Below are 16,436 nucleotides of genomic sequence, written 5' to 3' on the forward strand. Positions count from 1 at the left end.
CCATTTTGTCTCCAGGATTTGAAATCAGCATCAGTGATTAATGTTGACTCATCTCTTATTCATTACAATCAATGACTTGCTGTGTTTTTCCTACAGGACATTTTCTTTTCTTTTCTTTTCTTTTTTCCTTCTTTCTTTCTTTTTTTTTAAAGACAGGATTACAGTGACATGATCTCAGCTCACTGCAGCCTCTGCCTCCCCGGTTCAAGTGATCCTCCTATCTCAGCCTCCAAAGTACCTGGGACAACAGGTGCACACACCACCATACCCAGCCAATTTTTGTATTTTTTGTGGAGATGTGGTTTCACTGTATCGCCCAGGCTGTCTCAAACTCCTGGGCTCAAGCAGTCTTCCCACCTCGGCCTCCCAATGTGCTAGAATTCCAGGCATGAGTCACCACACCTGGCCGCTACAGGACATTTTCTCTATAAAATTCTCCTTCTTTTCCTTCCATTTCTGATAATCTAAATCACTCTTATCTCTCTCACCTGTGCTATTAGAATGTCTTTTGCTTTTTAAAAAAAATTAATTCCATCCTCCCCCTGCACCCCTTCTCCACTCTGTACTTGCACAACTTTCGTCAAATGACCCACCTCCTTAGCACCAGTCCTGAGGTCTATCTCATCTGCCACTGCCAAGGTTGTCCTCTCTACTTGTGCCCCAAACATCACATTTTCCTAGCACACATTTGGCTTCTACTCTTCTTTCTATCTCAGCCAAAACCTCTGAACTTTCTCCCATGCTTATGTGCCTGAATACAAGCTTCTCCACAGACCATCTGCCATCTGTCCGTTTTTGGATAGGTATAGTGTGAGCTGACCTTTCCCAAGGAGCACACACTCAGTGCAGAGACTGTGGGGTACAAGAGGGGAAATCAACATGTCATGAATAGTCATGAAGCTGGAATGTATGCCCTGTGAAACAGTGGAAAGACTGTAGGAAAAAACCCAGAGAAAGAAAATTGAGAAGCCACCAATTGCAAGAGCAGAATTTTGACAAATTACTCGAGGTAGGAAGCCCAGAGATTGAAGGGTCAGTTCCAGGAAGAGAAGGAACAGTGTAGACCCAGGGAACAAGGAAGCAGAAGTCAGTAAGAGCTTCGGATACAGAAGACAAAATTTATGTGAGACACACAGGCCACGGTGAGCTGCTGGGAAAGAGGAAACTTGGAGGGGGCTGAAGGCAGAACCGAAAGGCAGGCACATAAATTGTAAAGGGTTTGGCAGCGAGGAGTGAGATAAGAGAAGGAGCTCCAGGTGGGGACTACTGGGAATTTATTAAAGCAAACTGAATTTATCATGCAGTGCAAGCATTTGTTGATAATGGGGTGGTTTGGTTAAAAATGCACTCACTGGCCTAGCCAAAAGGAAGTTACAGGAAAAGTCACTGAGGTCATCCATTCCAATTAGAAATGTGTGGTTCACCTTGACCAGTTGGGATCCAGGGCACAAGGGGAAGTGTAAATTTCACCTGAGTTCACTCTCAAGGTTTGAAAACAAGAAGTAATGGTCACATAATCATGGTGAAAAGGGGACAAAAAAGCATTGCTATAAAATGTACTCCAGAGGTGAAATGGTATATGGTCACTATGGAAAACAGTATGATGGTCTTCAAAAAGCTAAAAATAGATTTACTCTGTGATCTGGCAATTCCACCTCTGCATATATACCCAAAAGAACTAAAAACAGGGTCTCAAAGAGGTATTTGCACATCCATATTCAAGTAACATTATTCACGGTAGCTCCGCCATCTACAAACAAATAAATAAACAAAAGGCAGAATATGCTTACAATGGAATATTACTAAGCCTTAAAAAGGCAGTAGTTCTCCCATGTGCTACAACATGATCAACCTTGAGGAAATTATGTTAAGTGAAATAAACCAGTTACAAAAGGAAAAATACCACATGATTCCATTTTACTGAGGTACTTAGAGTAGTCAAATTCGTAGAGACACAAGGTAAAATGGTGGTTGTCAGGGCCTGGGGGAGGAGGGAATGGAGAGTTAATGCTTAATGAGGACAAAGTTTCAGCTTTGCAAGATGAAGAAGATTCTGGATGTGAACGATAATGATAGCTGCACAACAATGTGAAGGTACTTAATGTAACTGACCTATACAATGACAAATAGGATAGCATATTTTATGTTATGTGTATTTTAACACAATAAAAATCATGTCCTCCAACCAAAAGTCCTTCATGTTATTCTCAATACCTAGATCTAACCGAGAAGTGGGAGACCATCAGTTCTGAAACCATGGGTCACAGTGTTCCTCCTGCCGGCCAGGTTGTAGAGGCATGAAATCCCATCCCATCTACTCATATGAAACCTTTCTCCTGTGGGTGTTAGCTGTGGGTTCTCGGGCCCTGAAGCCCTGGTACTCATGAACAGGTATGGATTTTGAGCCAGGCAGAACTCAGGATGCTAAGTATCCGTTCCAGATTGGACATAAAGCATCCTTGTGGGCTCCTATGCAGAGGAGGACAAAGAGCTGAGGCTTCTTGCTCATGGGATGCTCCAAAGAACTGAAACTCTAGCAGAGAAGTCTAAGCCTTTGGTGGAAGCAGCTAACAATCTTTAGGCTGGAGTCTTTGGGAAGAACCTGGTGGCCATGTCAATCATCAGTCACAAGCTGTGGTCTGGCAGTGAGATGAAGAAGAGAACTTGAAGAGTTAACAAGCAATCTTCAAAGGCAAATGGAAGAGCCATTCAACAGTTGCCTCTTTGTGGTGGATATGCACCAGGCATTACATTAGCCATGGAAAAGATGGAGGCAGTACAAGCCAGGGAATACCTGGGATTTCCTTCCTGAAGCAGCCCTGTTGTGAAGTGCAGTAGTTTTGATTTAATCCTGGATGCCCACATCTCCAGTAGGCCAAGTAGTATCAAGAGGTGCTGGTGGGTGTTTTAACACAGAAGACCACAATCACTGCATCGAACTAACATGCTATGACAAGCCATTCACCAGCCATAGATTCTGGGCAAAGGTTAATAGATTCCTTTTTAAGCTGAGGCCAAAAAAAAAAAAAATCATCTGCAAAGAGTGGTTAATGTGGGGAGCCTGGAGAACATGTCAGAGAGTCAGACCTTTATAAATAGGCCAATAAACTGACAGCCTTACTCAGGGTGGAAAAACTTCATAGTGTGGGTTGCAAAATTCTTGCAGCTTGAGGGTGAGATGGAAAGAAGTTGTTAGGAGCATGGTCTTGAGATGCGAAGAATAATCAAAGAACTTATTTTCGTAGTTAAGTTTATATTATCTGCCCTAGGCAAGCAGGCATCATAAAACTTGGCGGGGCCTTGCTAAGGAATTACTTTGTGTGCTATAGAAATGTTACACATAAGACTGATCAGGAGTAATTGGAATGCATAGTAAACAACCCAAACTTTAAAAGATTTAAAGATCCTAAGGAAGAAAAAAGAATATGTTCCAGTTTAATGGCGAACGTCAAGCATTCAAAATTTAGTAGAATTTCAAACATGTATGTGGTGGTGTATGACTTTTTTTGCTTGAAAGTTCACACTAGTATCTGGAGTTAATTTGGTTTTAGACATTTAAATTCCTTTACCTTTTGCCCTATGTGAGTAGCAAGATTTAGAACTGGTTTTTAATCAAGCAAGGATTTCTAAGAACTTGTTTGGAAAAAGTTTCTCTGCCCACAAAATAGTGATGGAAGAGGAACTTTAAGCTCTAGGTGAATTGGGAACTCACTGCTTTTTCTAATTTAGTAACAACTTCTTTTAAATTATGAAATAAAATATGGCTTGTCATTCTTCTTTTTAGATAGAATAGGAATGCTATTTGCATTCTCAATCAGAGTGAAGAGTCCTAAAAATTGGGTAAATGTGTGCACTTTTTGAGACTGTCTGTGCAAAGTTCTTGACAAAAGATATATGCATAAAGCCATGTGCTTTCTGGACCTACTTCCAGATGGGAGAATGTCTTGACAAATGTCACAGTGATTCATGACTATTTCACATCCTCTATTATGCATTTTGGGTTGAACAACTTGGATTTGTTGCAGGTACACTTCAATTAAATATGAAATTTATTATTTGAAGATATTAGCTCGAAATAGAGCTTTTATGCGACTTTAATTGAGACATTCTATTGATTGGGAACACATCTGCGCAGAGCTGTCACTTAGAGAATAAAGAAGGTACTGATGCCCTATTTGATAGTTACTGATGAGGAATGAGTTAGTTCCCTTCCACCTTGAACTTGATACACAGTTCTCCATGGTAGATTTTGGATGTGAATATCAAGGAATGCAAAATTAAAAATCTGTGGCTGACGCTCCAGCTGCTGCAGTCCTCTCTCCTTTTCAGCCGGGTGCTCTGTCCCTCACCTGCAGACCCAGCCCTGGCCCCAGAAGCAGGAACAACCTCCAGCCGCATATCATGAGACTGGATGCCTCCCCGGCATGGATCTGTTCCAACCACAATGGACCTTTCCTCCCTGACTGATATCGGAGATTAGGTCTGGCTTCTGAGTCCTAGGCCTCACATGATGCTGTGAGTCTTAGAACTGAATGTCAATCCCTGATTCGTCCCCAGACCCCTCCCCACTGAGACCCTGCTGTACTACCTCAACTCCTAGCCGCCTCAAAGCTGCTTTACTGTATGCCTGACTACTGTCCAGCTGACACCTTCCCGGTGCACAGCTCTCTCCTGGACTGTCCACTGTGGCCAGTGTTTGCTAGAATGGGGAGCACCGTCTTAGTCTTTAAATGCTGCCCTTCACCCACAGCAGGAAGTAGCAGGAAGCTGCTCTCTCGGTACCCACAGCCTGGTCAGTTTTCCATAGCTAGCTTACGCTGGCAAATGGGATTATTTCCAGTTTCCAGACCATTCCTTCCTGCTGCTCCAACTCCTGGGAATAAGTAATCAGCTGGCCACACCTACCTGGGAGAAGATATCCACATCAATTACTTAGATATTTATACCCAGTGCAAAAATCTTACAGACAGATGTCTTAAATGGTCAGTTAATATATTTGTGTTAGCTTCTTAGCATGATTCTGAGTTAAGGCTTGGAAATAATTTCAATAATAGTTGAACTTGTGATTTTAAAGAATAAGAAGGTGCCATAGGGTGGGAGGTGCCCAGCCTGGGCCCACAGTCAGGTGCGGGAGCCTGGTCTCTGCAGGAGGAGTGCTTCCGCTGGAATTCGGCTTCAGCGGCGAACAGTGGGCTTGTAGTGATTTTGTCAGAGGTTTGTCAGAATCTTAAACAACAAAGAGGCAAACACAAGGGCCTCTAGCAATTTTCTGATGCACCCTGATAGGGACTGTGTCATTGGCTTGTTGTCATCCAGTTTACGACCGGAAAGGACTTCAGATATCATCTGGCCCTTTGCTTCTCAGATTGCTGATTTTGACTCACTAGTGGTCATGAAATCAATTTAATGGGCTGTGACCAGCTTGTAAATGTTTTGTTTTTTACGGATAGAATACAATACAATAGAATAGATCAAAGTGGTTCTTATACTGTGAATAAGGTATTCTTCTGTAAAACTTTTACTTCAAGTGTATGTATGTGTATCAGATAACAATGTGGTTAATATATTATTTACTGAGGTTCATGATTAAACAGTGTCAAAGTCACCGACTTAGTCCAAATCCCACCTTTTACATCTAAGAGAGCTAAAGCTGGAGAGGGGAAGTGATTGGCCTAAATCCATTAAGGTAACAAGCAGTAGAGAGAAAGAAAGTTGAAGCTGGGATTTTGACCGCAGATTTCTATTGTAAGCTATCATACCCTGTTGGATGTTTCTACCCAAAGAAGAGGGAATTAATACAGGTTCTTGATCTTTGTGAGAGTGGGTCACAAAGACTTGGACAGCAGTAGTCATTAAAATATGCAACAACCATCACACACATGCTGTTATAGAAAGAGGATGGAGGGCCTGGCTAACACGGTGAAATCCCGTCTCCTCTAAAAACACAAAAAATTATCCGGGCGTGGTGGTGGGCACCTGTAGTGCCAGCTACTCTGGAGACTGAGGCGGAGCTTGCAGTGAGCCGAGATCACGCCACTGCACTCCAGCCTGGGCAACACAGCGAGATTCCGTTAAAAAAAAAAAAAAAAGAGGATGGGGGAAATGAACTGGTATAAAATAAATGGGCTGAAACAAGAAGTCAGAAGTCCAGAAAATTAGATAAACTTCAGAAGGGTCTTTGAATCAAGACTAGGAAAGAAGGTGGTCTTAAATCATAAGAAAGCACGGAAGTTTTGTAGTAATACACTATTTGGTACAACGAGATCATGCTGGTAGCAGGTGAAGAATCTATGAATGGTTCATTCAAGAAAAGTGGGACTCAAATCAAATTCCCGCATATTTTTGGTCTAAGCCACTTATCTTTGGACAACTGTTCCTTTGATAATTCCACCTATTGGGCAGAGTGCTTGGCTTGGTGATAGCTGTCCTGTGGACAACTTTCCTCCTATTCTCCAAGGCCTCCTAAAACATCAGCACACTAAGTCGGGGCATTCACTTTTAGAGAATAATGGCCCCCTAAAATGCAATAATGCAGTTTAGTGAATTCCAGTCATTTAAAAAATGTGCTCTTACAGGCTTAGTGTTCATGATTAAGCTATTTTGACCAGTGAGAATATTGATATTTCACTCACTGAATGATGCTCAATAATTATGACCCGCACACCATCATGATGGTCTCACATGAATTTTGCTTTCAGATTCACATTATTGGGAACTGCGATGCACAACTTTGCTTTCCATGCTTTCATGAAAGCCAGCTTTCACCAAGCTAGGGGACCCAAATATTGCCCACAGTTTGGCCTCATGGCCAGAGATGTTAGGATAATTCAGGACTTCTGTGCTTAATGCCACTGTTTCAAGGCTATTGTGTTTTCTCAATGATCATAGTATATTTTCATTTTCATCAATTCCTCTCAGAATTGAGCCACATTTTTGGGTCAAACATTTAGTAAATGAGCCTCATACTGAGGCTTGCACTTTATATCAGCTGTAAAAACCTAAAGTTTGACTCCTTAGCATCAGTGTCTGGGATGCTCTTATGCAACAGTGGCTTAATTTCCACCATTGTTCAACATCTACGATTCTACTGAGCTCAGTCCAGTTTAAAAACAAGTGCCATCTCTAGGTGTCAGCTGCCCAATTTGAGTCTAAATACTTGTCTTTTCTTGGACAAATCAGCAATAGTTTCCACCCTACCCTGTCCTCAGCCACGTTTTCAAGCCCAGTGAATTCAGATGTCTCATAATTTCTAAGTCAAAGATCAAGCACGTCCAACAGGTGAGTCTTTCAGAGCCCTTCTACTCCTGTGGTTCTTGATCCATAGTGGTAGGCCAGGAAACCTCCCACAGTGGATGACATAGCCATCTGCCAGTATTAAAGTAAACCATCTCTATGCTGTTCTTCAACCTCATCTAAATAGTACATAAACATGATGGTTAAGAGCAATTACATGAAAAGTGTTCACACCTTAGTCACTTCCGGAACACAAACTCTCCTAATGGATGGCACCATGGAAGCTGAGCTTTAAAAAGTATTGAAACGACCTTGTTATTTTGATTGCTGATGCCACATGCTTTTCCTTATGTATCCCAAAGTTCTCAACTTCCTCACTGCCTGGTAACAAGGTGCTATTAGTTCATGCATGCTAGCTAATTAAATTTAAAAAATGGTGCTAAAAACCTCCAACTTGGAGGCATATGAGACACCTCCCCCTCCTGTGGTGTGAACTTTGAAGCTAAGTGTCAGGTCCTTTATACCAAAGGCTTATTTATTTGCTAAATTGATTTTTTTTTTTTTTTTTTCAGTATGGGACCTAAGGTTCCTTGGGAGATAGATTGCTTCAGGCTTTGATATTACAAAGATGTTCTTAGAACACCCTACCACAGCTAGGTACAAGAAGCTACAAGCGTGACATCCAAATGAGGATATTCAGTGCAGCCCTGGCTTGTGATTAAGCAGTACAACAGAACAGAGAAGTCAGAAATACACCTAGGAATTAATAAACGATAAAAGTGACATTTCAAATCAATTGGAAAAGGATGAATTTTCAGATGGAACTCTATCCTCTGGGGGGAGAAAAGGGTGAGTCCCTAACTCCATCTTCCAAACAAATTCCTGATATGTCAAACATTCTATGTTTTAAAAATACAATTTAAAAAACTAGAAAAATGGAAGTTTATGAAAAAATATCCTTGGTGGAGAAAACCTTTCTGAGTAAGATACAAAATGTAGACACTGCTAAAATCAATTAAAGTCAACAACACAGAAACAAATGTTTTCTGATTGGAAGAAATATATAATAAGCAAAGTCAAAGACAATGATAAAGAGGAGAAAATATTTAAGGCATATTAAAGGCTACTTTCTTTAATATGCAAAGAGCTTCTACAAATAAAGTGGGAAAAGATCAATAACCCAACAGAGAAGTGGCAAAGGATCCCTCACAAAACAAAATACACTGCATTTTAAACATAGGAAAAGATACTCAAACTTGCTCATAATTAGAGAAATGCACCTTGAAATTGCAGCAATATACCATCAAATGGTACAGATTTAAAATTGTGACCACACATTTTAGTGACAAGTAAGGAAGGAACATATGCATATTTATGGGAGTCTAAACTGATATAATCCCTAGAGAGAACAATTTGGTCATATTTATCAAAATTAAAAACATAGACCATCTTTGACCTAATAATTCCATTTCTAGGAATTTATCTTGCATGCTAACTCCAGACATCTATGATGTGTATATGAAAATCTTCACCGCAATGGTGTTTGTAAAAGTAAGAGATGTTTATCAATTGAGAATTTGTTTTAAAACTTAGGATACATTCATGCAAGGAAATCCTTAAAAATACTACGTAATTTAACAGGAATGAACGAAGCAAAATGGGACAATTTCCTAAATACCATTAATGAACAAAGCAAGGTAAGGAACAGCATGTATTATATATGATCCATTTGACTATAAAGAAATGTTTAACAGAGGTTGCCTCTGTGAAGGAGCAGCTGGGCCCTAGGGTGGGAGCAAGTGTACTTTTTTCTTACATTCATTTGTACTTTATGAATTCTGAACAAAGTTCATGCTTACCTACTACCTACAATGTGATGCTCCGATGGGAGTATATGAGGTTATGCAACAAGGCCGGCATCATGAAGGGATCCAGGAACGCAGGTGCCACTTACCAAAATGGAGCGGCATAGGTGATGGATGCCAGGAAGTGTGAAAGTCAAGTTCAACAAGAGGGAGCCAAGATCAAAACTAAAGTGATGTGGGGGGAAGAAGAAACAGGGATGAGGCTAAGTAAAAGTAGAATAATAGAGCGAGCATTTAAAAGACAATCAAATAGGCTGGATATGTTGACTCACGCCTGTAATTCCAACATTTTGGGAGGCTGAGGCAGGTGGATCACTTGAGGTCGGGAGTTTGAGACCAGCCTGGCCAACATGGTGAAGCCCTGTCTCTACCAAAAATACAAAAATTTGCTGGGCATGGTGGCACATGCCTATAATCCCAGCAACTTCATGGGCTGAGGCACCAGAGAATCACTTGAACCTGGCAGGTGGAGGTTGCCATGAGCTGAGATCGTGCCACTGCACTCCAGCCTGCATGACAGAGCAAGATTCTGCCTCAAAAAATCAAAACAAAACAAAACAACACACACACACACACACACACACACACACACACAAAACAATGAAATAAAGAGAAAAGGAGCTTTGAATGGGGGCCTTTAGGAGTTGCTAATGATCTAAACTTAGGGTGCTGTGTAAGTATTTATTCTTACTTAACTATAAGTAATTAATAAAGGCTTATCATCTACTGGGTTACAAAGTCCAGCTACAAATTGGAGGGGATAGAATCTCTGTCCAAACAGGATATATTGAACATATATCAATATATGTTTATATTCATTATTGATATATATTGCACATAAACCATATTCAATCACCAATGTATGACAATAAGGTTGGTTCTGTTCTTACAGAGTTTGGGAAGGAATATAAATCCAACTTGGGGCTCATTCTCAGCCTGAAGGAGATAACAAGTAATCATTAATCAATGAAGGTTATCAAAAGCAATAAAGCCTTGCCTTCTTTGTGTTATGTGGCCAGGCTGCTGTGCAATTCAGGAGAGTTTTTTTATCAGGTACCCCCACGACTAATAGCTGTACAGGTATCCACGCCAGTCCTCCTGCTTTACATTCAAGTTCAGAGAAGGCAGAGACACCGTGTGTAGTTTTATTTACACAGAACCTGGCAAAGCAGGCTACATAAGTAGACACTTGGTGAAGATATTTTGTTCTTGATGATGGTGGTGGTGATGGTGGTGGTGGTGGCAGTGTTGGTGGTAACGATAAGCATCGATGTTATCTGCTCATCTTGATGGAAACCTTCTCCAGCCCTATTGTCCCCAAGGCAGGGAGTGGGGGAGGGGCTAGAGTAAGGAGTCAGTTTCCAGTTTTGAGCCTCAGACTCTGAGTTGCTAGGGTGACAACCAGATAATAAGTATACATTGTCATCATATTTGGCTTTCCAGTCTAGAGCAGTGAGATTTGCCCTGCCCATTTTTCTCCCAACATTCAGTGCCAAGCTGTCATCTAAAGGCCCTATGCATCTCTACATGACATCAACAGTGTAGTGTGGCATTTCACTTGTCAAATGATGAATCAATCTATTATTTCAGTTTTTAAGAGGATCAAATTGGGATTGATTATATTTCCTAGTAATAAAAGTAGCCTAAAAACTAATGTAATTTAAATTAAATTGTTCTCTGCAAGAAGGGTCTTTGTTGTTCATTGAGCATAGTCCATTCCCAATCAGTGAAACTATGTTGATAAAATTTAAGCAGTAAGAAAATAATATTTAGAGTTAGGAAAGACATTCGACTTAGACTGGTTCAACCCTTTCATTTTTACACTGCCACCATATTTCCTCTAAATCTGGGAGTAGACACATTTAAAAAGAAGTCAGCGTTTTATGGCTCATCTTTTTTTTCCAAAGGAGGAAAGTTGATAGCTTTATAGGAAGAAATTATGCCATCACCTTTCTTTTTTCCTTTTCACTAGAAGTGGGAACAAAGGATGGAGATGATACTGCAATTTTGATCTCTATAACCTCATTTGAAATCATTCCCTATGATTTAGGTTTTCTTGAAATGAAAAGGATAAATTGTGTTAACTTAGTTAAAGTTGGAGGAAAAAGTTGATTGGATATCCTGTTGTCAAGGAAACCAGTTCGTGCCACCTCTCTCTCCTCTCTCTCTCTCCTTCTCTCTCTCTCTCTCTCTTTCTCTCTGTCTCTCTCTCCTTTTCTCTGTCTCTTTCTCTCTCCCTGTCATTTTCTCTTTCTCTCCTTCTCTCTCTTTTTCTCTCCTTCTCTCTCTCTCTCTCTCACACACACACACACACACACAAACACAACTGGTTCATACAGTGCCCTTTAAACTCTTCATCTGGCATTTAACAATTATTTTTAAATACCCAAAGGCTCTACTTTGGATATCTGTACAAGAAGCACTCAAGAAAAGTGGTTCCTAGAATTCAGACTCGATCAGGACTTTTTCTGATTCTGGTGAAGGCACCGTCATTCTGAGTCAGTGCTGTGTCTCAGAAGCACATGAGACAGTCTCCAAGTCATTGCCAAGTCAGCTGCAGAATGAGACTGTTGGAAAGAAAGAGCTGGAATGAGAAGCTTTAAAAAGCAATAGGCTGGGCGCGGTGGCTCACACTGTAATCCCAGCACTTTGGGAGGCCAAGATGGGCGGGTCACTTGAGGTCAGGAGTTTGAGACTAACCTGGCTAACATGGCGAAACCCCATCTCTAGTAAAAATACAAAAATTAGCCAGGCATGGTGGCGGGCACCTGTAATCCCAGCTGTCCAGGAGGCTGAGGCAGGAGCATCGCTTGAGCTCAGGAGGCGGAGGTTGCAGTGAGCCAAGATCGCACCACTGCACTCCAGCCTGAGCGACAGAGCAAGACTCCATCTCAAAAACAAACAAATAACAACAACAAAAAAACCAAACAAACAACAACAACAAAACAAAAAAGCAATAGAACCACACAACGGTAAGAGAAAGGTAGACAGTTCACTCTCTTCAGCCTTTATCGAGCACCTATCACACTGAAAGCAAGAAGCTATGCACTAAAAAGTAAAAATTAAAAAGTAAGTGAAGGTCAAGTTGAAAGAGTTCTTAGGGAGTGCAGTAGGGCTGCTTGTTATTTAAAGACATGCCTTGCCTCCCCACTCATCCTTCTGAGGAGTACGCCTCCCTGCTCCATGAGTGTCAGACTGGGCCAGATGTCTTGCTTTGGCTTCAAAGTGGCCACAGTGCCCTCCTACCCACATCTTGGGTTTAGCCATGTGACTTGGTTTGACTAATAGGATATAAGCTGAAATGATGCAGCAGAAATGTATAATGTTCTTGCACCATCAGGCTTCCTCTCTTGAGTCTTTGCCTTTACCATGAGAACCTGCCAGCCGAGCTTACACTTCCAAGGAGGATGAGAGACATGCAGAGCCTTGGTGCCCTACATGAGACCTCCCCAGCAGATACACCCAGAAGTCCAGCAGAGCCAACCAGCCAAGTGCAGCTTAGGCCAGCCAACTCCAGCTGACCCTTAGACACATGATAAATCATAAATTGTTGCTTATGTCACTGTGTTTTGGGGTAGTCTATTATGTGGCAATGACTAATACAGAGAGCATCTTAACATCTTAATTTGTTACTTTTTCAGGGCCACATAGCAAACCAAAAAGTAGGTAGAAGAACTTGACCAAAACTATGGGCCTCCTAGGTGGGGCCATTTCCCTAAAGAGGACAAGCCAATCCCTTTCAAACACAGGTATCAGGAGAACAGACATCACGAATCCTATGGAGACAGGACCCCCAAATCACTGGAGCCCATTGGAATGTACATCAGCAACATAGGAGAACTCTAATGCACCTACAAAAGTGATCGCTGACCCAGAGGTCTAGGAAAAGCTGCAAAAAAATTGCTTAGTGGCTGAAGAGAAGCTGTGTGAAAACCGACTGAAACGATTAGGACTTCAGTGTGGGAAGACACATGTTGAGAATCAATGCAATTCAAGCCTTTTAAATCTTGAATAGAGTAAGTGGTCTGAATGTGTGTTTGCTCATCAGAATCTGGAATTTTAGAAATAAAGGAGCATAAAAAGGAGAAATTCAGGGAAAATAAAGAGAAAGGCTATATTACTTTACACGGCCAAGAACTAGGGTGACCATATGCCCCAGCATATCCGGGATAGTCTTAGTTGACACGGTCATCCTGGGGTAGTTATTAATAGCACTTCCTTTCACTTTCAAAAGGGAACTGGACTAGGTGATAAATTACACGGTCATGTTGCTGGCAGCACACTTTCCCCATGGGCTGAAGGACCCGAGTCTGAGTAAGGTTCAGATATGCTCATGGGATACAACCTGCTGCGCACTATCAAGGCAAGTTGGACAGTTTGTGCTCTGAGACAAGGGGGCCACCACATCCCGTGGCAACAACCCTCAGCACAGCAGGGGGAGATGATGTTGTGCCCGGCCCAGCAAGGCTGCAAAGCCTGGAAAGTGGTATTCTTTCAGGCCAGCACAGTTCCCCCATGGGCAACCCCAGGGTCTTCCCTAGAAGCCTTGTCTGTACTGCAGGACACCCTCTTTGGGCCCTTTGGAAAATAGAAACATATACAAATTCCTAATCTTGACATGTCTTCCATATCAGTTCAACATGTGAAAATCAAAATATCATACATAATAGAAACGTTGAGTTTCCTTCTTACCCACACAGAGGTCCATACAGCTTTCTGAGCTCCATTTGGCTTTCCCAAAAACCCTAAAGGAAACACAGCGCTATAGTAAGAATAAGATTAAGCAAAATTCCAATTATTCAAACTTATTCAGAAAAAAATCTGGAACAGCAAGAACACAATTACGGAAACAATAAAAAAGAATGGAAGTTACATTGCTTTCAAGTACTTTGAAATATTGTAATGTAATAAACAAACGGCTTAAAAAAATGGCCATGTAAAAGTCTTGGACAGGAGAGACCACCAGTTCTTAAACTACTTATGTATACTTGCTGCTAAAATATTCAAAAAGTTTGCTTTCTCAACTATAACATTGCCCTCTGAAATTTGATTTAGCATTATCATATGGCCCTTTTTACTGCCACTATATGTAACTTCTACTGAGTCTATCAAAATTGTCACAAATTCTGAATTATCATGATTCATTCAAGTTAAACTGTAATTAAATTCAACATGTTTGAGATATATAAGACAAAATGCTAGACACTTTTTTTTTTTTTTTGGAGACAGAGTTTTGCTCTGCTACCCAGGCTGGCGTGCAGTGGTGTGATCTCGGCTCACTGCAACCTCCACCTCCCAGGTTCAAGCGATTCTCCTGCCTCAGCCTCTTGAGTAGCTGGGATTACAGGCATGTACCACCACACACGGCTAATTTTTGTACTTTTAGTAGAGACAGGATTTCACCATGTTGGCCAGGCTGGTCTGGAACTCCTGACCTCAGGTCATCTGCCTGCCTTGGCCTCCCAAAGTGCTGGGATTATAGGTGTGAGCCACCGTGCCTGGCTAGACACATTTTATAATGGGAAAGAAGTGTAGCTGGGTTGAAGGAGGGGTGGAAAATGCTAGATCCACTGTGTGGTGGGAATGGACTAGACCTGAAAATACTCATGAGTTGGGGTGGGGGTAGGGGGTGGCAAATGGTAGATTTGTGTTGTGAGAATGGAGTATGCAGCGGATACATAAGGGGTGGAATGAAGGTGGAAAGTTGGGGGTTAGAAGTGTGGATGTCCTGCATGGAAACACATGCCTTTCTCACTAAATCTACTGAATTCTGCAGTGTAAGCTTGCCATACATCAAAGAAAGCATATATGAATATAAAAATAGTCACCGAAATTACTATGTTCTAGAAAGAACTTGGCAGGGCTTGTAGCTGTGAGGATGGCGGGCTGCAAAGGAGCATATGTGGAGGCTCTCCAGAGGCGGGAGCACAGCATTCTCCTCACATCGATAGCTACGCTGTTTTCCTCAGAATGTTAATACCAAATTAATTACTCCGCGGAATACAACTGATCGTTTCCCCCCAGAAATGTGTGAAATGCATTTTCTTTAGCTTTCCGATCTGGTTTGTTGTTCTATCTTGACACTTTAAAATTTCTTCACACTTGTTTCAAGGGGCTAACAGGAAGCCTCACTGAGATTGTTGTTTGTGAGCTTAAAAGTTGTGAACTGCCCACCCCAGAGAGAGAGATGAGAGGAGAAAGTGTTTAAAAACACTAGAAAGACAGAAACAACATGACAAATCATGGAAAAGGTGATGGACACAGAAAGGAATGGAAAAGAAATAATTGAGAAGGTGGGGGCAGAAAAGGACAGAAAGAGCAGCTTTCTTTTCTATCTAGTGCCAAGGACCAGCCTTTCCGGAGGTAGGGATGGGGGAAATTCTAGAGATGTTGAAGAGATATTATCAGAATTGTCCCAAATTTAGTCTTCCTGCCTTTGTTTGGCTTGGTGGTTCTTCCCATGCAGGGTCTTCTGGCTCCTGGTGTTGGGTCTGGAGTCAGTGTCCCCGTGACTTATCTGAATAAGCCATCACATGAGAAAACCGAATGTGAGAAAAATAACTGTAGACCATAAAGTCCTGACCTATATCTACAAATGTCTGCTGGCCATTTCCACTGGCATGTCACTCTGGCAAAAACTTATCTTCTCCCTGAACCACTCCCTCGCCCAACGTTTTATTTCTGTCAACCCATGGCCATTCTCCCCATTCCCCTGGCTCAAAGCTTAGACTTATGTTTGACTCACTTTGCCTTGAATTCTCTACACTAATTTGTCACAAGAGTTCTTCATTTTGCTTCCAATTATCCATCTCTTTTCACTCTCATCACCGCCTAGACCGAGCCATCGTGGCTTCACCCCTGGGATTCAGCAACATTTGGGTTCTACAGCACTAACCTATATTCTTCTTCCCTGCAGAGTGTTGTCCATTTCAAAGTCCCTCTCCTTCTCAAAAATGTTAACACACAAATAGTTCTTCACTTGCCTTCCTATCCTGTAAGCATCTAGTCCCCCTTTCTCTCACCCAACTACATTGCCCAGTGCACCCTAACATTTGGCCTCTAGTCAGTCCAGGCTGCTGGTCAACCTGAGCCGTCATTCTTATGTTGGTGCACTCACATATATGGTGCCGCCCACCTGGCGAGTGTATCCTCGTCTCTATGTCCACAGCCCCTGAAGAACCTCCTTCTTCAGGAAGTTCCCTAGGATGATTGTAGCCCTGACAGGTCACCCTCTCCTCTGACAGAAGACCACAGCTACCGTCTATACTACCCTATCTAGTGCTAGGATGTATCTCATCTGGTGTTGCACGCCATCATTTGATGGTGCACTTGAGGCCA

At 41.8% G+C, this 16,436-nt stretch overlaps 1 protein-coding gene across 3 annotated transcripts in view; it reads right to left on the reverse strand.

The window, feature by feature from the left end:
- TBXAS1 (thromboxane A synthase 1) overlaps positions 1–16,436 on the reverse strand; it is a 194,142-nt gene that overhangs the window by 133,340 nt on the left and 44,366 nt on the right. For all 3 annotated transcript variants that reach the window (XM_010356280.2, XM_030932329.1, XM_030932330.1), the window contains exon 3: positions 13,791–13,843. In XM_010356280.2, the coding sequence (XP_010354582.2) occupies positions 13,791–13,843 (53 nt within the window). The remainder of the gene's footprint in view (positions 1–13,790; positions 13,844–16,436) is intronic.

This window comes from Rhinopithecus roxellana, chromosome 6, assembly GCF_007565055.1.
Source record: "Rhinopithecus roxellana isolate Shanxi Qingling chromosome 6, ASM756505v1, whole genome shotgun sequence".
NCBI lineage: Eukaryota > Metazoa > Chordata > Mammalia > Primates > Cercopithecidae > Rhinopithecus > Rhinopithecus roxellana.